Source organism: Harpegnathos saltator, unplaced genomic scaffold (genome assembly GCF_003227715.2).
Source record: "Harpegnathos saltator strain DR-91 unplaced genomic scaffold, Hsal_v8.6 scaffold101, whole genome shotgun sequence".
Classification (NCBI taxonomy): Eukaryota; Metazoa; Arthropoda; class Insecta; order Hymenoptera; family Formicidae; genus Harpegnathos; species Harpegnathos saltator.
This window is the reverse complement of record NW_020229875.1, coordinates 97,546-119,603: the sequence shown is the minus strand read 5'-3', so window position 1 is coordinate 119,603 and position 22,058 is coordinate 97,546. Positions and strand designations below refer to the sequence as shown.

The 22,058-nt window shown below is 31.1% G+C and overlaps 5 protein-coding genes across 6 annotated transcripts; 2 read left to right on the top strand and 3 right to left on the bottom strand.

Moving 5' to 3' along the window:
• Window positions 1-111: 111 nt before the first annotated feature.
• Window positions 112-4,079, bottom strand: LOC105182432 (FK506-binding protein 15). The gene is made up of 12 exons (XM_011139841.3): window positions 3,621-4,079; window positions 3,129-3,293; window positions 2,417-2,936; window positions 2,141-2,347; window positions 2,032-2,067; window positions 1,779-1,961; window positions 1,518-1,697; window positions 1,242-1,458; window positions 899-1,134; window positions 678-812; window positions 431-610; window positions 112-316 (listed from the first exon to the last, which is right to left on the bottom strand). Exons 1-12 carry the CDS (start codon window positions 3,698-3,700, stop codon window positions 245-247), a joined length of 2,211 nt encoding a protein of 736 aa, XP_011138143.1. The 5' UTR covers window positions 3,701-4,079; the 3' UTR covers window positions 112-244.
• A 284-nt stretch (window positions 4,080-4,363) lies between these two features.
• LOC105182433 (golgin subfamily A member 2) lies at window positions 4,364-9,407 on the top strand. 2 transcript variants are annotated; one of them, XM_025298394.1, is made up of 13 exons: window positions 4,364-4,634; window positions 5,003-5,095; window positions 5,300-5,872; window positions 5,954-6,149; window positions 6,252-6,402; window positions 6,510-6,651; window positions 6,726-6,905; window positions 6,991-7,209; window positions 7,273-7,458; window positions 7,596-7,847; window positions 8,011-8,335; window positions 8,664-8,852; window positions 8,997-9,407. In XM_025298394.1, exons 1-13 carry the CDS (start codon window positions 4,590-4,592, stop codon window positions 9,188-9,190), a joined length of 2,745 nt encoding a protein of 914 aa, XP_025154179.1. In that variant the 5' UTR covers window positions 4,364-4,589; the 3' UTR covers window positions 9,191-9,407. The 2 variants fall into 2 exon arrangements, with proteins under 2 accessions (XP_025154179.1, XP_011138144.1); XM_011139842.3 differs by having other exon boundaries at window positions 4,365-4,634; window positions 6,252-6,417.
• Window positions 9,408-9,501: 94 nt separating this feature from the next.
• On the bottom strand, window positions 9,502-10,590 carry RpL35 (ribosomal protein L35). Its single transcript, XM_011139844.2, has 3 exons — window positions 10,496-10,590; window positions 9,971-10,107; window positions 9,502-9,779 (listed from the first exon to the last, which is right to left on the bottom strand). The coding sequence occupies exons 1-3, from the start codon at window positions 10,496-10,498 to the stop codon at window positions 9,548-9,550; spliced, it is 372 nt and encodes a 123-aa protein (XP_011138146.1). The 5' UTR covers window positions 10,499-10,590; the 3' UTR covers window positions 9,502-9,547.
• Window positions 10,591-11,479: 889 nt separating this feature from the next.
• LOC105182435 (ribosomal protein S6 kinase delta-1) lies at window positions 11,480-14,767 on the top strand. The gene is made up of 6 exons (XM_011139845.3): window positions 11,480-11,885; window positions 12,009-13,115; window positions 13,238-13,371; window positions 13,445-14,306; window positions 14,381-14,476; window positions 14,547-14,767. Exons 1-6 carry the CDS (start codon window positions 11,790-11,792, stop codon window positions 14,643-14,645), a joined length of 2,394 nt encoding a protein of 797 aa, XP_011138147.1. The 5' UTR covers window positions 11,480-11,789; the 3' UTR covers window positions 14,646-14,767.
• Window positions 14,768-14,863: 96 nt separating this feature from the next.
• Window positions 14,864-19,479, bottom strand: SMC2 (structural maintenance of chromosomes 2). Its single transcript, XM_011139847.3, has 8 exons — window positions 19,312-19,479; window positions 18,596-19,018; window positions 18,240-18,518; window positions 17,312-18,085; window positions 16,659-17,246; window positions 15,922-16,543; window positions 15,507-15,760; window positions 14,864-15,360 (listed from the first exon to the last, which is right to left on the bottom strand). Exons 1-8 carry the CDS (start codon window positions 19,477-19,479, stop codon window positions 14,935-14,937), a joined length of 3,534 nt encoding a protein of 1,177 aa, XP_011138149.1. The 3' UTR covers window positions 14,864-14,934.
• Between the last annotated feature and the right edge of the window lie 2,579 nt (window positions 19,480-22,058).

Below are 22,058 nucleotides of genomic sequence, written 5' to 3'. Positions count from 1 at the left end.
TTTCTTTTCTTAATAATCTCTCGAAATCGCATATCTTACGTTATTTCCTCAATCTACGATTCAAAATTATTGATCTATATGTTATTATCAATTAATTTATAATAAAAATATCTTTTATTAATAAATGATTTATACAAAGAGAGTTACACTATAGAAACTTGTCAGGAATATAACATACATTAGGAAATACGCATTATAGATACATGTGACGAATTAAAAAATCGACTTATTTCACACTAATCGATCAGTCGCTGTCAACTTCATCGATGTCGTCAATCGGAACGGGAGGCGGCTCATTTTCAAAGACAGGCATGATCTAGGTTGAAGAATAATAATTTAAAAGAATAGTAAAAACAATCATGAGAATATGCATGTACTATAAGTTTCTTTTTTTGATTACTTGCGTTACTTTAAAAGTCGAAATGGTTACCGTAGTAGATCTTGAAGTTTCCGTGAGTTTTGTCGAGGTATTGTCATTGATCTCTGCGTTGAATACTGCTTTTGGAATATGTTCAACAGTTTTGGAAACCGTGAGATTTGCAACCTTACTTGCTTCAGATTCTATATCATCTTTGTCAAGTCCTTCATTCAGCACTTGCAAAGTGATATGCTAAATGCAAAATTTCGATTAGAATGTTAGCATAATGTCATATACATCACATACACATGTTTCTCACCTTTATTGTATTTGCAATAACGGACTTCACATAATCAAATGACAGATTGGAATGTGACCCATCCGCGAGTTTTTCTAATAATACGTGATACGTTTTGTTCATTATTTGTTTGATTTCTTTGTTCTTGTTCTCAATCTGTAGAATAAACATAATATATCTATGTGTTAGTAATTATGATATATAAATAAAATAGTAATAATATTGAAAAATATAATCATTACATCTTTTTGTCTGGAAGATATTACATCAGTTTGAAAATTGTTTTCTTTACTACACTTGGAAAGTTTATCTTCTAAGTGAATATTTTCTTCTCTATACTGTTTAATAATATTTTGAGCTTTTTCTAAATCTTCTTGAGTTTTCTTCAGATCAGTATTTGTATCAGTTAATCTTGTTTCTAATTCTTGAACTTTTGTATTCAAATTTTCATTAGCTTGTAACAATGATTCCTTTTCCTCTGTAATGTGACAAAGTTTAACAAATTGTTAAATTTATATATCAATTACAAAATATAACACACTATTGCTATTTGAATATTTTTTCAAGTTCCAGAAATATTACCACCTTTCGACTGTTTTAAATCATTTTCTAAAGCACTTATTCTATTCTGTATCTCTCGAATTTTTTCATCAGTCATGTATTTATTAGTATTCTTCGATAATTCATTGTCATTTGCTTCTGCTCGAGATGCATTAAGAGCTAAAAGCATTTTCCAAGAAGCATCCAATGTTGCTTTATCGCTCGTAGGTGTTGTTGCATTTTGAAGCTCGAGTGCATGAAACTACATACGTAATATTTTTACAACAAATACATTATCGATATTTTTATTTACATGCATACCTTATCTAGCAGTTTTTGAACGTTATCAGATATTTTGGACATTCCTATGCGTATTTCAGCATTTGTTAATCTATTTTCTGATAGCAACATATTGATTCCAGGATCTAAAGCAGCTGATATTGTACGATTTACAGTCTGTGTCACAGGATACATTTGGTTGTCCATTGCAACATAATGTCCCTATAATTTTAATCGTTAATTGTTTTTTAGAACTATTATATTGTCGAAACATTTATTGAGTATTCAACTGCTGTAACATACGGGAAAATATGATGGTGCCCATTGCGGAGTCAGTTGGGGTGTACTAACTAATGGATTATAAGTATTAGAATCTATCAAAGGCACTTCTGTTCTCGATTCTGTAATTTTCTTTTCTCTTTCTTTTCCTTCCGCTGGTTCGTGCGACAGATGCTTTTTCTGTGAGATTATTTCCACTTGATCGATCTAACAAAATATGTATTATTTTAACAAAATGAAAAATTGTCTCATAAACAGTTTGCAAACTATAACTAACCTTTTTATGACGAGGAGACTTGTGAGGTACATCATCCTACAAAATGAAATATAACATACTTCAAATTAAGACAATGATATATTTAGAGTTTTAATAATAAACATAGTACCTCGGTATCTTCTGAATCAGTGGTAGAAGGTAGAGGCATTTTTGGTAGAATAGATTGACCCATTTTTGCCATTCTCGAAATTATAGATGCTTTTCCGCTAGTTGAAACTTTAGGTACAGACAAATCATCTTCTGGTACTTGTATATCGATTATTTCTATTATCAGCATAATATCTCTTTCTTTAGGAAATCCAGGACCTAAACTAATCTATGTAAAACTATTTAATGAACAACTTTGTTGCTGCATGTTGTATTTGACAGAATTTTGTTGGAATACCTGTTTGTTAGGAGGTAAAAATAAAATTCTCTTCAGTCCCTTGCCACTTCCCAAAAGACTTCTCTCCCAATTATTGTCTGTTGATATTTCTACTGTCATTGTTTGTGACATTACAAAATTTGTTTTAAAGGGTTGTACTATCTCAGTTCCCACGAAATATTTGATGCATATATTGTCTCCTTCTTTTGCAATTATATCTTTGTCACTTAATATTAAATCTTGATAAATCACATCCTCTCCTTTCTCTTGCAGTGCAAAATAACATGACAGTCCTATCTCTATCGCAAATTCTATATAACTTTCGCTATTCTCAAATAAAATTGACCAATTCTCTTTATTGTTATCATAATAACTGGCATAATTATTTGCTTGTACAGTATACACAAAGTCACGTGTCACTGTAGCAACAGATATATATTCTTGTTTGTTTTTGTATAAAATTATCTGATATATTCTTGTTGTTATGTTACCTGTTAATGCCATACCAAGTTTTCCCATAGAAACATATTGACCTTTTTGCCTGAAATGATATCAGATTTATTTATGTATATGTAATAGTATTAATATTAAATTTACTATTAAATGCTTTGATATATAAAACATGGTAAATATTGTAAGATTATAATTATACTATATGTTACTATATCACACATACATGCATATATACACACTTAGATAAAAACAAATATTCCTAATAGTTTAAAATGATTACAATTTGAAGGCATGTATAGCTTTAGCTATCAGAACTTCTGTTTTAGAAGGTGATGCTACAGTTTGTTGTATATTATATCGAGTGTTACTCTTCTTAGAGGCTGTTTGCTTAATAGTATGTTCTCCAAGCTTTGGTTGTAGCCCAAAAATAGCAGCCAAATTAGACCTAAAAATATAACAAAATATAAATATTATCATGCAAAACTGGAATAACTCAAAATAAGTGAAGAATTCAATTTTATTTTGCTAAAAGTAGTAGTCTAAATAATATTTACAAAATAATTAAATTAAAAAGATAACATACGCATATATATTTGTTTTAAATACATCTTATAAATTTAAGACAAACAGGTATATACTTAGGCTTGTAAAAGAACACTTCAGATGTAGAATAGAAATAGAAAATACAATTACAATAAATAAACATGTTAGTATTTAAGTGATAAACATATGCTCTGTAGAGTTACATTCTGTAATATAAATTAATACACACCCTCCTGAAGGTATAAAATCAGGTTCATCCTCATCTCGAAAGATTTTATCAAGATTGGGTAACTGATTTTGAGCACTCATGATTAAAAAAAATTGAACACAGCGAATAATCTAATCACTTGTCTATGTAGAGTAACAATGAGGATGACATTTGTTAATCACTTGTTGGAAAATGTCTCCGACACCGCTAATGTGTCAATTTGATAAGCACATAAAATCAATAGATTTACTTAGACAGATCGTCGTATTTCGTCTTGTCATACAATTAATTAAACCATCACATTTTTTATATATGATAAATTTGCCAACAGGAAAATGTCTGAAGACTTTCCTTGCGTTTGCTTACAAATATATAAATATTTCAGCGTTGACTAAGTCAAGTTAATATCTCTCTTAATCCCTGGTTGAATCGTACTACTGCAAAAATAAAACGTTCGGCTGATCTATTCTTGAGACCAACTACCACCTCGAGATTAGCCAATAGAAACAGTGGCGGCTCGTAGTGGAGACTTTAGAACTATATTTCAGGATAACCAATTCCTGCTTGTTTATACTATCCGTAATCAAGAACGTAATGTAACTCAACGAACGAAGTGAGGCTTTTCAAGTAGTACGATTCAATAACATTAGATGAATATTATTTAAAATATCGGAAACAAAATTTTTTCAGTTATTTGAAAATTGAAAATTATTATTTGACATATCGAGATAACACAATCGATCTTTCTAATTCAAAAAGAAGAAAAAGATATCGAGCATCGATTCATCGATTGAAACGCACATCACTAGTCACTTATCAGCATTTGTGCAAAATGTAAAACGTCTTATGATGTACACGTAGACGTGATATAACCTCTGCTGACGACCTTATCGTTACAATATTTTCTATATTTAATGATGTAAAGTATTTCTAGGATTTTGCATACGACGTGACATTTGACGAATATCGTGCAACGAAAACTATCGCACAATGAATCTAAGTAAAACAGAGAAACTGTTAGCTGCTAAGAAAAAGGTAATGTGACGTTTTCATATCATTGACAGTTTGCAAAACAGTCATGCAGCTGAATACAATTAGTGTTATGGATTACCTAATAACTGATACGTGGCAGTAAAAATGTGCTTAAATGTTGTGTTTTTTGATAGTAATATTTGTATTATTCACAAAATTTTATTTTTTTTTCTTTCCAAATAATTTTATTTATAAAAGTGATATTATAAAAAATAGTATCAATTAATGCACTAATAATTTTTACACGTAAGTATCATAAATTATTAAAATGTAATATATATCTGATTTATTCCCTTTTAGTTCAGCTTGATAAGATCTTGTTAATTAAACAACTTTAATCAAAATACAAGTTTTTGCAATTCTTATTATAGCTAAAAGAATTTCAACTTCAGAAGAAATTACAAGCACGAGAAGCCTCAGATAAGCCACAAAATGCAAATATATCAGATGAATCTATGTCACAGGTAATTATTTGATAATATAAATTTTTAAATTGATTTTATATATATCATAATATAAATATGAATGAATCTAATTTAGAATTATTATAGTGTTAGTTTATATCTGCTACAACAATATAATCTATATAATTAAGATTTAGATATATATATATATATATATATATATATATCAATATCAATAATAATCTAAAATAATTTTCCTAATAGTGCCAAACAAGTCACCAAGGTATAGAAATGGATAAATCCTGTAATCAACATAATCAAAATAAAACAAAACATTCGGAAAACTTTTTATATTCTGAAAGGCACATAGATGATGTGAATGCTACACATAAGGAAGAAAGTTTATTTAGTGCTTTTAGTGATACTAATAACTTGACAAATACAACTGAAGTTAAAACAGTTACAAATAATATTCAAGCAACAGAAAAAAACTCAACTTTGGAATATTTTTCAGAAGAGAATATATCATGTGAAAGTGATGATAAAAGTACCACACATCCACATCTTCAGACTAACATAGCTAACACTTTACAGTTTATTGAAAACAATGATAAATATAACTTAAATATTACACCATCTAATGGACCATCAATGGTGCAGAAAGAACATTTGTTAGAAATGGCCTCAGAGGTTGCTAATGCCCTAACTGATGATATAGATAATAGTGAGTCAACTCTAGGTAATCTGGATGCAAAATGTCACTATCAGTTTGTAAATACTTATGTGGAAGAACAGAAACAGCTTGTAAATGACTTACACATTCAAGTCAGCCGTTATGTAAGTATAATAAAATTATCTATTTTATATATTATATATTGTGTACTAATGTCACTATTGTTGCATATAAAAATAAAACAGCATAGCAGAATGGCTGAATTAGAAGAAATCTTAGCTACAAAAGATTCTGAATTTGAAGCCAGACTCATTCGCGAGATAAATCCTTTGAAGGAGCAATTGCAGGTTCATGCACAGACTACTGGTATCTTAATAGCAGAGAAAGCAGAACTTACAGCAGCTCTGGCACAAAGTCAGAAAGCTGCAAAACAAAATTCAGGTTAATATATATGCGTATAAGAGAAATACATAAATGTATAAAATTTACCATGTATTTCAATATACTTTTAACATTATTATAATTAAATCCTATAATATTTAGAAGAATTAGAAGAAATGAATGGGAAACTAAAACATAGCCAACTTCGTATCAACGAACTCGAAAAGGAATTGGTTCAAATGAAAGATGATTCTAATGAAATTAAAAAAAATGCCCAGTCGTTGCAGGAAGTCTATGACGATCTTGAGAAAAAGTATTTCGATTTTAGGTACTATATATAAGTATTAAATTATAGTAGTGTAATTGATATCAATAAAAGTATGGATGATTAACATTACAAAATGATCGATCTATTTACAGAAAAGAGAAAGAAGACCTGGAACTAGAAACGTCAGAATTAAAGCAGAAGCTGAATTTAAAAAATACAGAATTCATCAGTTTGCAGCAGGGATATCAAGAGAAGGCAGCTTTACTTTCGTTAAATGAATTAAGAATACAACAGGTAATCCTGTACAACTATAACTAAAAATCACATTATTATATCTCTAGCGATTGATATAAATAATTTAATTATAGTTAACTGATACATCACAAACATTAGAATCTCAGCATCAAGCTGTAACAGTATTAGAACAACAGTTGACTCAAATGAGAGAAACTTTGAAGCTGGTGAATAATGAAAAAGATGAAGCCAACAGACAATACCAGAATTATGTGCGACAATTGGATGCACAGCAAGCAAAACTGCTTAATGAAGTACATAAATATTTATTATATTTTATCCATAGGAAATTATATTTTAAAAAATTCAATTGTAAAATTTTATATTAAATAATTACAGCTTGAAAATGGAAAAAAAATAACCAGTGATTTAGAAAACAGAGAGAAAAGCTATATACAACGTTTGTCAGATTTGGAACAACAATTGCAACATGAAAAAGAGAAAAATGAAGCTTTAGTACCGTTGCGAGAGCATAATGATGATGTAAATAATTTAAAGAAAAATATTGAGGAGTTAACTTCGCAACAAGAAAGGCTTCATGCCACATTATCTGAAAAGGTGAACTTGTTAATTGCAAGTGCCTATAGAGAAAAATATTTTTCGATAACATAATGTTTTTAGGATACGCAAATCGAAATGTTAACGAATGAAGTGCAAGAACTACGAAATACAAAAGGCAATGAAGTGGATGCAGCAAAATTGGTACAAGCTTTAGAAAGTGAGAAACTTGGTGCGTCTAGGGCTGTTTCACAAAACCAACAATTAAAGCAACAATTGACTGAGATGGAAAATGCTTTTGTTACACTTGTAAGTCATTATCATTATTATATCATTATTATATCATATTGATAGATATAATACTACTAATATTATCTTTCATTATATTATTAAAACAATTTATTTCTGTCTAAATATATATAATAAATATATTTCTTCTTTCACAGAGTAACACTAAGTTAGATTTGACAGAACAACTTCAAGCTGAACGAAATATTGGCAGAAAATTAAATGCAAGATTGAATATTGTTGAGACAGAAATGGACAATTTGAAAGAGAAATTAAAAGAGAAGGAAACGTGTTTAATAGAATTAGAGAAAGAAAAGTTGCAAAATGCTCAAATTACAGATCAGATGCAACACTACCAAGCTCAATCTCATCATGCTCATACATTACAACAAGAATTACAAAACGCTTTGGTAATTTGTGAAACTTTTTAAATAAATTGATAATTTTAATATATTTATAATTTTTCAGCCTAGTTACGGTATAATTCACGCATTACTCTAATTACTATTAACTATGGTAATCTTGTTACCATAATAATTTAATTACTGTAATTTATGTTAAAAAAATGTATAGGTTTATATAGAAGAGTTAAAAAAGGAAAATAAAGAACTCACAAAGAAATTAGAAATGCAAACACAGGAAGAAATAGCTTTGCCAGAAGCAACTATAAATGTTAATGGAGACCAACATGTAATAAGATTGGAAAATAATGATGATATTACAACAACACAAAGTTTGTCATTGTCAAAAGGTAAAAATACGTTGGATGATTCTAGACCTATTACAAAATTAGAAAAAAAATTTAAAGATGCAATGGAAAAAGTTGCCGAATTAACTGATGAAAAACAAAAATTGGAACATTTAGTTCTCCAACTCCAAGGTGAAACTGAAACTATTGGTAAGCTGTACTATTTTTATAATACAGACTTGTTTAAAGTAATCAAACTTTTCTTAAGTATTATGATAAGATATAATTACCTAATAAAGTTAATTAATTGTACATTGACATAATTGTTTAATCACTTTGCATGGGTTAGGAAATTTACACACACACACACACACACACACACACACACACACACACACACACACACACACACACACACATATATATATATTTAAATTCTTTTACAAATAATTCTCTTCTAAGCAAAAATGATTACAAATTAAATATTAGTGATCTATGAAATTCTGGAATATTTAATTATCTAAATATATTTATATAGGAGAATATATTACTTTATATCAAAAACAACGAGAGGTTTTGACAAACAAATGGAAGGAGAGAGAGGAAACCTTTCGTCAATTAGTAGATCAATGTAATCAACAACAAAAACAATTACACAAGCTAAAAATACTAGTTACTGAAATGCTTAAAAAACATCCTACAGAATCTTGCGTTCAGTTATATAAGGGTAAGTTGTGTAAGGGTATATCTATATCTAATATATATGAGTAACTTTCCCATGTATAATTTCGAAATAATCAATTTCCTCTCCATTATGCATAGAATTAAGGAACAAATATAAAATATGTACTGATATATTATTTTTTTATAGACATACATGTTATTAATCCTGTGGTTCCTAATGATGATGGGCAAGAGAATGCAGAACTACAATTGATTGAAGATAAAACAACATCGCAGATCCTTGATCTTCTAACAGAAATCAAAGATTGTAAAGACATATACATTACAGGACCAGACTTCCATCCATGTCCATGGTGTTCAGGAAAGCTCATCACTGTGTAATCGTGAATAGATTCATTCGTTTTAACATTTGTTATAATAAAGTACCATATTTATGTAACACTACAGATATATTAGCTTATACTATAGACCATATAATGCTTGTACATAAAAAACTACTAAATTTTTTTTAAACTTGTGTATCAATTTCTTAAAAATGGGTGCGTACAAAAAGTATGTCCAAGGAATTACTTTATAAATATACAGTGCCTTGAATAGTTTTGCGGATTGAATTTTTCATCATACCTAGATGCTTAAAACTTTCCTAAGATTGCAAGTATCATGCTTTTTTTTTTAATAATTTATCATACAACTTTTTTATGAAATATTTATTTTGCGTATTAAGTAAAGATGTACACGTTATACTTTCAAAGCATACTTCCTCTGTGGGAATGCAGAATGCTTTCGTATCTCCTTCAATGTCTTTCTGCTGGCCTGGTAAGGAGTAAGAACACGACGCAGAGCCCTAGTTTTCTTGGGCCTCAAGTCAAGGGGCTTATACTTCTTATTTTTATAAAATAAACGAAGATTTTCCTTCTGCTTCTGGTGCATAATAATATAGACACGTGCAATAGCCTTTCTTACAACACGGCTGTAAGAAAAATAAAACAATTATGATATATCGAATTATACATTTACTACTTTCGTATAAACATATTGCAAGTTATTTATAATTAGTTTAAAGATACTGAATATAAAATTAAAAAAATAAAGCTGGATTAATAGATAACTCAGGAATATTTTGTTTCAAACTTAAGTATTAATATCTTACATCAAACTTACATCTTAGATAATTTAGAAGCTGCTCCTCCAGTTACTTTAGCCACCCTCAAAGTGGTCAATTCTGTTTTTAGCAGCTCGAGTTGCTTGAGCAACTCCTTCTTATCTTTTGTCCTCAATTCAGAACACTTTACCTTTGCCTAAAACAATAAACACATGTTAAATATATTTATATATATTGCAATTCATCAAAAATTATTGCTATTATACTAAATTATATTGGTGAACTTAATTGTGTATATATACTAATTGCTTAAATTTAGCCGATAAATAATCGGTATGAAAACTACATTTCTTATTTTATTATCCACCCAATTTGTTATTTAATAATCACGCTATCAGTGTTTCATGATGTAAGTTGGATAATAGGTTATGCTATTTAATTTTCATTGTTAAAAAGATTGGACCAAAAAGCTATAGTCCACTCATTAAACAATAACAATCATAGAGTTCTTATCAAATAACTATAGTACTTTAACTATTGATGATTTAAATAAATTCGGATTATTATTTCACATATCTACTAACCATCTTGGATCGCGTTTCTTACACTGCCAAAGGACAATCAAAAGGTAGAAAGGAAGCTGCAAACTGTAAAGTTGGTGAAGAACGGAATAGCCAACACAAAACAAGCACATCCCAATAGGGATATTTGATTTCAATGTCGGCAGAGAGAAACCTGAAAGCGGCCACCCCGAGCCGGTTACGCCGGGACAATTTTTCCGACGCGCCCCCTGCGAAAATGTGTGCACACTACGCCCGTCCTGACGATAACGGCAAAGCATGTACGGTTCTTGTTCACTCTATATCCTTAAGGAAGATAGTAAGATAGAAAAGCATAGACGATCAATCGCTCTCCGTCTTTGTTGCACCATCGATGCGTACGCGCGGCAGAAGAGGCACGAGGCGAGTCAGCGGCAATCTTAAGCCAGCGGTACACGGTGCTTGTTTTCGTGCTGGATTGCTTGCTGGATGAAAATATTGCGTTGTGATTGGTACATTTCCGAAGGATAGAAGTACCGTGTGCCGCTGGCTTTATCGCCTTAAGCCAAAATCTCTCCCGTCTTGCCCCTTCGTCTTCTCATCTTTCATGCAACGCACTACCCGCAATTCGGGAAGAAATATTTCAAGATCACGCAGACAACTTCTAGCAATGATACAAAATGACACTAATGGGGGTGGCCATTTTTATAATTTTTATTCAATTTTATAATTTTCATATTCAGTTATGAACATACACATGTATATGCGTTGTAAACTTAGCCCTGATTGGATAAATTTCAATCCAAAAAAAGTGTCCCGGCGTAATATCGAGGGAAACACCCAATTCGACACAGCACGATTGCACACAACCAACCGATGCAAAGTATTATCTGGTGAATTACTAAATCCAACCAATCATTTACTTTGTGTTCAATCGTGTAGTGTCGAATAGATACGCACCCGCCAATAGTCGTATCTAACAATTTTGTCATACGACAATTAAAATTATAATCTGATTCGCTTCTTGTCACTGTTTATGATTAAATTTGTGACAGTTGGTGACAGCTAGTAGTTAGTGCCGTTTTACGTGATATTATATAGATATGTTATAAATTTCTTAAAAATGCTAACAGTAAAATAATGTATTTCTCTCAAGAATATTAATGAAAAAACACCAGCATATCAGTTCTATACGCATAATTTGTGTGTATAATATGTACGGTGAACGAGAAGACCAACATAAAAATAAAGATGATTTTCAGTCATTTGACACGATTATGACAGACGAGGAATTTCAGTATTGTTAAAACAATAAGAATCTCATTAATCAATATAAGCAATGGCACCCGCAAAAGACAAGTGGATTAGACGTTTTATAATTCCTGAGACAGCAAGACATAAGAAAGGCTTTACAATTTACAAAGTCACTTCTATGGTATGATGTATGCTTTAAGAAATTATTGTGCTTTATTCTCTGAATTTTGATTATTTATACTAATTATAACTAATATCGGATGATATTAGTTCAATATTATTTATCTTTTTATATTTTATATAGGTGTTCCTGAATTCTTCTCATGAAGAAATATCTAAAGTTTCTGTGTGGAAGCGTTACAATGATTTCAAGAAGCTTCACTCAGAACTTAGTAATTTACACAAACATTTAGGAATAAAAGAAAGCTTCCCTACTTTCCCTAAATCAAGATATTTTGGCAGATTTGAAGCTGAAGTTGTAGAAGAAAGGAGGAAATATGCCCTTAAATTTTTGGAATTTATAGGACAATACTCGTACTTATATTCCAGTGATATTTTTATAACATTTTTTGAAACTAGTCACGTGGATAATTGCAACAGTGATTGTGCACATTCCATAAGCTCTGATACATCAGAAGATGATCGTATTGTTGCTTTGAATAATTCTGTGCTGACAGATGATACTATAGCACAAAGTACTTTTCAAGTGCCATATCTTTCTAAAACATCTAATAATGTTCTAACAAACACATATTCTACACTGTCAAATATTTGTACAAATGAGAATGAATGTGCAGTATCTCACAGAAAAAGTGAATCTCACAGCACCACTAATTTACAAAAAGCAAGTATTACACGAGATGAAGAAAATAATAAAATGACAAAGCAGTATATACAAGATACCACTAATCAAGACTGTGATGTGCATATTAGAAACACAAATCTTGACAGAAATCACAAAGTAACACTACATGATGAGTCAGGGTTTGACTGTCTAAATAATAATATTAGTAAAAATCTTTCAAATTGTAACACTGCTCATTCTACGTATTCCATGACACAGGCAGACTCTGCACAATATATTTTAATAGCTGCTGGCCATATGAGTGCAGCTTTCAAGCATGAATCTATAGCAGAATATAAAGAAGCTTTTACACAGTACAAATTGGGAATATCATCTCTTATAACTGGTGTACAGCTTGATCCAGACAGTACAAGAGTAGCGAATATAAAAGAAAAAATATCAAAATATTTAGCACAGGCTGAGCAATTATATAATAAGCATTTAAATTGCAATATTTCATTAATAAGTAAACCTGTGTCAGAACTCCAATATTATAAAATACTTAAAATAATGAAATCAGTAATGCTTGCAACAGACATGCGTATAAATTGTAGCAGAATCATAAAGGTAAAATATTTTAACTATGTGTATATTTTTATATAAACTCTAAATTTATTATAAATTAAAACAAAAAATTGAGCTATTTTCTGATATTTAGTTTTAGAATAAAATATTTGATTATATTCTAGTCTATAGAAAAATCTTCTGTTCATGAGGATAACATAAATAATTATGTATTACGTGAACGAGTGCCATACATGGTAGAGTTGTATTCATGTGTAGAAACTGAGACTGCTGTATTTCTGATCCTGCAATATGCTAAGTACGAATTGATAATTATATTTATAATTTTCTATGCAATATCGTTTATTTACATAATTTAAATCTCATTGTAGTTGTGGAAGATTATGGGATTTCATTAAATTACGTTATAAACCACCCAATAATTTGATCCTAAATCACATATGTACAAATAATTATGTCAACAAACTTGATAGTAACGAAAATACTCACGAACTCAAGAAAACTGATAAAGTTATAGAAAGTGATATATCACAGGGTAAAGATCATATATGCTCGATAGATGAACAAAATGAGATCTATAGCATGGAGGTACCAACCGTACAATTGTTAGAAAAATCACAAAAATTGTTACAATCCGTTAATGCGACATTAAGAAGAAGCAATTCCATTGCTAGTCGATTAAACAAATCTAAGGAATTGAGATACTCGGGAAATGCATCATCACTGAATGCAAAAATTATTGCTCAGATATCGCGGGATTCAGATCTTAAAAGAAATAACGATATCGGAAGTACTTCTGTTGATACAAATGCTTTAAATATCAATTGTACCATTAATGTAAATAATCATTTAACATCAAATAACGACCGCAACATTTATGAGACACAATATCCGCATCTATACAAAGAAAATAATGCTGATGACGACCAAGAACTTTGGCAAGTACCTGAGACTGTGGTCCGATCATGGGCAGCTGAAATTCTTTTAGCCCTGGAAGTGCTTCACCAACAAGGTGTCTTTATTTTCGATTTCAAACCTGATAATATTCTTATCGACGATATGGGACATGTGCAGCTCACTTATATCATACCACAACACAATGTGGAATTATCAAAACTGACATACCCATATTCGTCTCCAGAGTCGGCAACATTTTCCCCGACCATTTTTGTTACGTCTGCCACAGATATTTGGAGCTTTGGAGTTATTTTATACGAGTTACTTACCGGCATTGTATGTATAATTATAAGAATCATATGTCTATAATTATTAATATAAGAATAACGTCCAATTTTCCCATTTCGTAGACGTTTGCTGTTAAACATCCTGGATTATTTCACTCACATTCCGCAATTAGTATTCCTAGCAAGCTATCAGAAAATGCGAGAACTTTGTTATATGGCGTAAGTGTAATCATATAAATTATAAAATACGACTTAAATTCCGAAATTATTTGCGAAATTATTGTTACAGATTCTAAAGTATCATCCGGACGAACGATTAACGATAAGCGAAATAAAGCGTCATCCATTTTTTGCAGTAATTGATTGGTCCAGTATGGTCAATTCTTAAATCTAATATTTATACTGTTAGACAAATAACAAATTCGGCTTAACTGTTAATAATTGCGTAAGTGTTTATTATTGTACAGTCAGAATCATATTAATTTATATAATACAAACTGAAAATATATCTTAATATTATAAAAATAATATAAACTGAAATAACTGAATAAACTTTATAATATAAACTGAAAATGTATCTTAATATTATAAAAATAGTTACGTTGATAAAAAAAATAAAGAATTCCTGCGTGAAAATATATAAATTTTATATGCATGATATTTATATGTATGATGAATTATCTAGGTTGGATTTTTTCAGTTCTACATATCGTTGACATACCATCAATAAATCTAGTTGTGAATAAGACATTAGCATTGTTGAACATACCATCCTTTAAAGATACAACTATAAATTGCGAACACTTGAAGTGCCGTTTTAACATTGTACCGATATTTTCCGTATGTGAAAGGTCTAAAGCGGCATCTACTTCGTCCAGAATGTACAACGGAGCCGGTTTATAAAGAAGCATAGCCAAAACTAATGACAGGGCAACTAATGATCTTTGACCACCGGATAATTCTCCTAATGATTCTTTCCAAATACCCGAAAATCCAACTTTCACCTCCAAACCATCCATTATCGTTTGATTCATCGGTGGTTCTAGTTTAGCATTGGCTCCTGGTAGTAATGTACTAAATATTGAGCCAAAGTCTTTATTTACCTGAAAAAAAGGAGAGAGTTAGTAAATTTTAGAAACTATAGATTTATATCGATATAAGATTTAAAACATCTCAAGAATCATTTGTTTCATGTGTGAACATATGAACAATTTTATATGAACTAAATTTTTGCAATGAAAAATTATACCTGTTCCCAAGCTTTAACTAAAATTTGTTTCTTCTTTTCGTCTAAGTGTTTAATGGTTTCAAGAATTTTTATCTTATCATTTTCAACTATTTTCTTCTTTTTCATCGTGTCGTTATATTGTTCCTCTTCTTTGTCAAGAAGACTGATGGCCCGTACATTTATATTGCGGCTTAATTTGTCATGTGTTCCTTCTAAATGCTGTATTTTTTGCGACATTTCATCTGGTTTATTAACTTCAAAATCATATATTCCTCCTAAAAAATATACAAATACATACATATATATATATATATATATATATATATATATGTAAGTTTCTTTATATAATCTAATCAAAAATTTCATATTACTGTTTATATTACATTTTTATAAAAAAAATTAATTAAACAAAATTAACATCTTCCTTCCTAAATACCTTTCTTTCCAAAATAAGCTTTCTCTTCCTTAATCCATTCATATCTTTGTGTGAATTCTGAAACTTTGTGCTTACAATCTGTCGCGCATTTTTTGATGGCATTAATTTCATGATTTAATTTTTTAATGTCCAATTCAAATTCCTTATTTTGTTTAATAATGTCTTCTTTTTTTGTTGTCAACTTTCGCATATCTTTGTTTTGCTTTATAATGATATCTTTTTGTTCTTTAACCATACTCTGCAGTTCTGCAACTTTAATTTTCACTTCTTTCAATTCTTCCTCAAGAGTTTCCCCTTTTTCCTTATACATATTGCTTTCTTTCTCTGTCTGAAATAATTGTTCATTACCGCTTTCGATCGTCTGTTTCAACTCTTTAATTTCTAATTCAAGCGTCTCCGATTCCTGTTCCCTATTTTGCCATTCTTTATGACTCTTTTCGGCCTTTTTCTTTAAAATATTTAATTGATTTTCAGCCTCCTTTAATTGTTCTTCTCGAATATTTACAGCATCCTTCAACTTCAATTCTATATCTCTTGCACGTTTTGTGCTTTCTATTTCTAAATTCTTTGCTGTGGTTATCCGTTGCATAAGATCCTCAATAGCTGTGTTCAAAGAATTCACCTGAAAATAAATGTATAAGTATGAACGAATGTGCGTGTGTATAGGCAGAGATTCTTTGACATTATGATTATGTTACATCTAATGCAAAATTATTTGTGTATGTATATATATATACCTCTTCTTTGATCTTATGATAAGTAGTTTGTTGTATTCTTTGTCGTATGATACCAATCTCATAACTCAATAAATCATACTTTTGTTTTAAAGTCGCATATTTCTCTGCAATTACTTCAACATTCGATAAAGTAGTCTCCACATCTTTCAAAAGACGTTCTTTGTTATTCAATTCATTCTGAGTTTCCTTCAATTCTTCCAATTTTAATAAAATCGAGCCAGATTTCGCTCGAGCACCACCGGATAAAGTACCAGCTGGATCAAAGAGATCGCCTTCCAAAGTAACACACTTCTTCATAATTCTTTCATGAAATGCTATTTTCTTGGCACTTTCCATGTCTTTGCATACAAATATTTGACCAAACACCCAGGTCATCGCTGGTCTAATCTCATCAGAAAAATCTATAAGAGACAAAGCAGACTGAACATTCTCTTTGCCAACCAGTTGTTCTGCCAAATCGATCATTTGTCGATCCATCGATCTACCAACCACTCGATTCAGTGGGATAAACGTAACTCGCTGTTGTAATTGTCCATGTTGGAGAATCTTCTTACTTACAGTTTCTGTATCCACTATTACATTGTAAAGCTAAAACATAATTATATCCATGAAATAAAAAAGAAATTTCATAAACATAGATAAAGTAATATTACCTTTCCTCCTGCAGCAATCTCCAAGGCATATGCAGTTTTCTTGTCTTTTATATTAAGTAACTTGCACACGATGCCTTTTACAGACTGTGAATTAAAATTAGGTTCGGGCTTCCGATAGTCAAATTTCGTTTGAGGATATCTTGATTCAAATTGATCAATTTTTTCATGCAATGATCTTATTTCAGTAATTAAGGTATGCTTTTGCTTCATCAGATCTTCCACATAATTATCTTCATAATTCAATCTATCCAATTCATTCCTTAAATTTTCCAACTCTTTTTCTTTCACTTCTAGATCTTTATTATATTTCTTATATTCATTCTCAGTATTGTGCATATCTTCTTGTTTCTTAGTCAACTGTTGCCTATTGTGATTCAGTGTCATTTCGCATTGCTTAAGCTCAGTTTGTGCTTGCACCATATTCTGCTTTGCATTTATTAGTTGCTGCTCCAACGTTGCATTTTCACCATCATCACTCTCTAACAAACCTGAACTTATTTTCTGGTATTTCTCTTGTGCCTTTAATACTGCTTCAGCATCCTTTTGATCCATCTCTTTCAATTTCTGAAAAAGATCACCTACTTTCCCAAACTCTTTTTCCTTTAACATAAGTACTTTTTTATCGTCTTCTATGTTATTCTTTGTTTGTTGAATTGCTTTAATTACTGCTTTGATATTTTCTTTATTACCATTTATTTCAGCTGATAATTTAAACTGCTTCTTTTCATATTCCTTCAGTTCATGCTCTGCTGACTCCAACTTATCGCCCTCTTCCTGTTAGAAATTTATACAATATTAATATTTTTACATACTATGTCTAATAAAATATTATTCAAATTGATTTTAATATTATTATTGGAAAGATAATATAATTATCGTTATTAAACTATTAGATTTGCGAGAAATACAAAGAAATAAAATATCATACAGCTTCCTTAATCTCCAATAATTCAGCATATTTTTTTTCTATGCTTTCGATTTCTTCTACACCATCAGCTATAGCCTCCAACTTTGAATCTATTTTATCTTGCACAATCATGACATTTTCTTCTGCTTCTTCACTATTATGTAAGGCAACAACATATTTCCATGCTAAATAAACTCTCATACTATGTTCAAGTTCTCTCTCTATGCGTTGGAATTCCACATATTGCATTCTCTCTTCCTTCAATTTTTCTAATTTTGGACCTATTTCCTCTCTCAAGATCTAAAAAGTACATAACAATTAAATATAAAGTATACAAGTAAAAAAATAAATGCAAAAGTATGTCGTTGATAACATACATCATTTATTTCTTTCAATTTTTTATCCTTTTTTACTATAGTGAGCAATGCAGATTGTTTCTTCTTTTCATACATTTTTGTACCTGCTGCTTCTTCCAACATGGATAAAATTTCAATTGGCTTCATATTCAGTACTTTTGTTATTCTACCTTGCATGATCAAAAAGTGTGGATTATTTACATTCAACTGAACAGAGCAAAATAAATCTTGCACACGTTTGTTCTGTACATTTGTTCCATTAATCATATACTTATTTTTGCCACCAATTACTACTTGTCTTGTAATTACAATTTCTTCATGATGTTCATAACCCATAGGAGATGATTCTCTATCATGATTATCAAATGTTATTGTAACACTAGCTTTTTTAATTCCTGCTTGGCCAGATTTATAAACTAAATCTTGTAAAGAAGTAGCACGAACCTGTCAAATAAATCAAAATAAATCATATTAGTTACATGGTACAATAGATTAATAATTTGAACTTTAATATAAATTAAAGTTACGTATAAATGTCAGACTAATAATTTTATATGATAATTTTTGTATATCAGCATAATGTAACAAAATTGAAGAAAAAACTATTGTCTGTATGAGATAGTTATACTGGAAAAGTAAGGCTGTGTTAGAATGTTCAATAAGATTAGAAAATCAACATTCTACTAAGAGAATATTTATAGATATGTAAAATGTATGAATAGATATGTAAAAAATACCTGGCCGAGATTTGTAATACCCAAAACAAAGCATATTGCATCTAAAATATTCGACTTCCCGCTACCATTAAATCCTGTAATCGCATTAAATTCTTTATCGAAACCGTTTATTTCGATCCTTTTACCATACGACTTGAATCCTTCCAATACCATCGATTTGATATACATATTGAAAAGTAAAAGAGAGCCACACGTGTGAAATATAACAATATATTTATTATTGGCAACGTCTACGCGTTATGTCGGTAAGATTTAAACATCTCAGCACATACAATTATTCATAAACACTGACGCCGGCACCCGCGCCGGTTGAACTGCGTTCACAGAACGCAACGGTTAAATGATTGACTGTTGGAAATTGAATGTTATTGGTTGATCTAAAAATATATACACCAATCGTAAGTCATTTTTTATCTTGTCCTAAAGGTACCAATACATGGGAGCGTCGAGCGTCAAAGCGTCCAACCAATCAAAGTTCCTTGTTTTTATCCCTGAAATAAGAAATGAAAAACTGATTGGTTGGACGCTTTGACGTTCGACGCTCGACGCTCCCATGTAAAGGCGCCTTTAGGGCCAGAGCACAGCTTCTGCATAACGCATAATATACAACGCATAAGAGAATCAACCAATCAGAGTTCTTCATTTCTGTCCTCAGGAGAGAAATGAAGAAAACTAATTGGTTTATTGGCCGCGGTCAGCAGACACAACTGTTGTAAAACTGTTGTACAACTCTTGGGTGGATGTCTGCTGAACGCACTTTGATCAGTTACTGCTCCTCAACATGTTTAGGGAGCGGACGCCATTTTTTCCACCAAAGATTTTCTTCGCTACCTAAGCTCAACATGTTGGAAAACAATATGGCGGCGCCCATGTGTTTGGATGTATTAGCTGAACTTATAAAACTTATTAAACGTAAAAGAAAAAATAATGAATTGTCGCATTAGTAATAATGATATGTATAGTGTTAACTATACATTTAATGGTGCCGAATATAGTATAACAGATACAAACGAGGTACACTCAAGACTACGATCAGGTAAATACTTAATATATATTACATATTGTTTGTTTCTTAAAGTGTACTTGCAAGTAACTTTTTCTTCTTTTTTCATTTAATAATATTTTTACATGTGTTAAGCTTTGTTTAACTACTTTGATATTATTATAGAATAAATATTATAGAAAACCATCATCCACTGCAAATAACGCTATAATATCCAAATCGTCCATTTTTTCCAATTATTAAACACACTAATGCTTAATTTCTTTCGGCTCTTTCTTCACCTGATGGTTAAATTTAATCAGTTATTTCAATCGAATTGACAAATCGTATAAAAGGTTTGAAAAATAATGCAAGATCACGTGACACGAATTGACTAATCGTATAAAAGGTTAGAAAAATAATGCAAGATCACGTCACACGCTGTATTCTGAGGCTAAAATCCCCGTTCAGCAGACACGATCCGTATCACTAAGCTCTCACTGATTATTCGCTCACCGATTTGCAATTGTTGTAATCTGCTGAACGCGCCCATTCTCTTATGTGTTATGTATCACATCACTAAATAAGTTCATAGGATGACATATAGATGGCGCTACTATTGACAAATCCATATGATTTTTAGTAAGTACTAACCTTCAAATGATACGTATCAAAATTTCATGACAATCGGACGTTTAGTTCACAAGTTACAGTGGTTTTAGTGACGCTACTGTTTTAATTTTAAAAACAATGGAAAAATCTGAGTTTCGTGTGTTAATAAAACATTGCTTTTTAATGGGAAAAAATACCGTTCAAGCAAAGCAGTGGCTTGACAAGTGTTATTCGGACTCTACTCCATCGAGACAAATGGTAGAGAAGTGGTTTGCTAATTTTAAAAGCGGCCGTACAAATACCGATGACGCTGAACGCTCTGGTCGCCCAAATTCGGCAGTTATTCCAGAAAACATAAAAAAAGTTCACAAAATAGTTTTAGCCGGTCGTAAATTAAAATTACGTGAGATAGCTGACACCTTAAAGATATCAGAAGGCAGTGTATTCACCATTTTGCATGAACATTTGTCCATGAGGAAGCTTTGTTCGAAGTGGGTACCGCGTTTGCTCACAGTCGATGAAAAACAGCAACGCGTCGACGATTCAGCGAGCTGTTTGGAGCTGTTTCAGCGCAATAAAAAGGATTTTTTGATACGGTATGTGACAATGGGTGAAACATGGATCCATCACTACACTCCAGAGTCAAATCGGCAGTCAGCTGAGTGGACAGCAACCGGCGAAACCCGCCCAAAGCGACGAAAAACGCAAATGTCAGCTGGTAAGGTTTTGGCCTCCATATTTTGGGATGCGCAAGGTATTTTATTCATTGATTACCTTGAGAAAGGAAGAACCATCAATAGCGAATATTATATGGCGTTATTGGTGCGTTTGAAGGAAGAAATTGCGAAGAAACGACCCCAAATGAAGAAAAAAAAAGTGCTCTTTCACCAGGATAATGCATCGTGTCACAAGTCGCTCGCAACAATGGCAAAATTGCACGAATTGCACTTTGAATTGCTTCCCCATCTACCGTATTCTCCGGATCTGGCTCCCAGCGACTACTACCTGTTTGCAGACCTAAAAAGAATGCTCCAGGGAAAGAGATTTGACTCCAATGAAGTGATTGCCGAAACTGAAGCCTATTTTGAGGCCAAAGATAAATCGTTCTACAAAAAAGGCATCGAAATGTTAGAGAAGCGTTGGAAGCAATGTA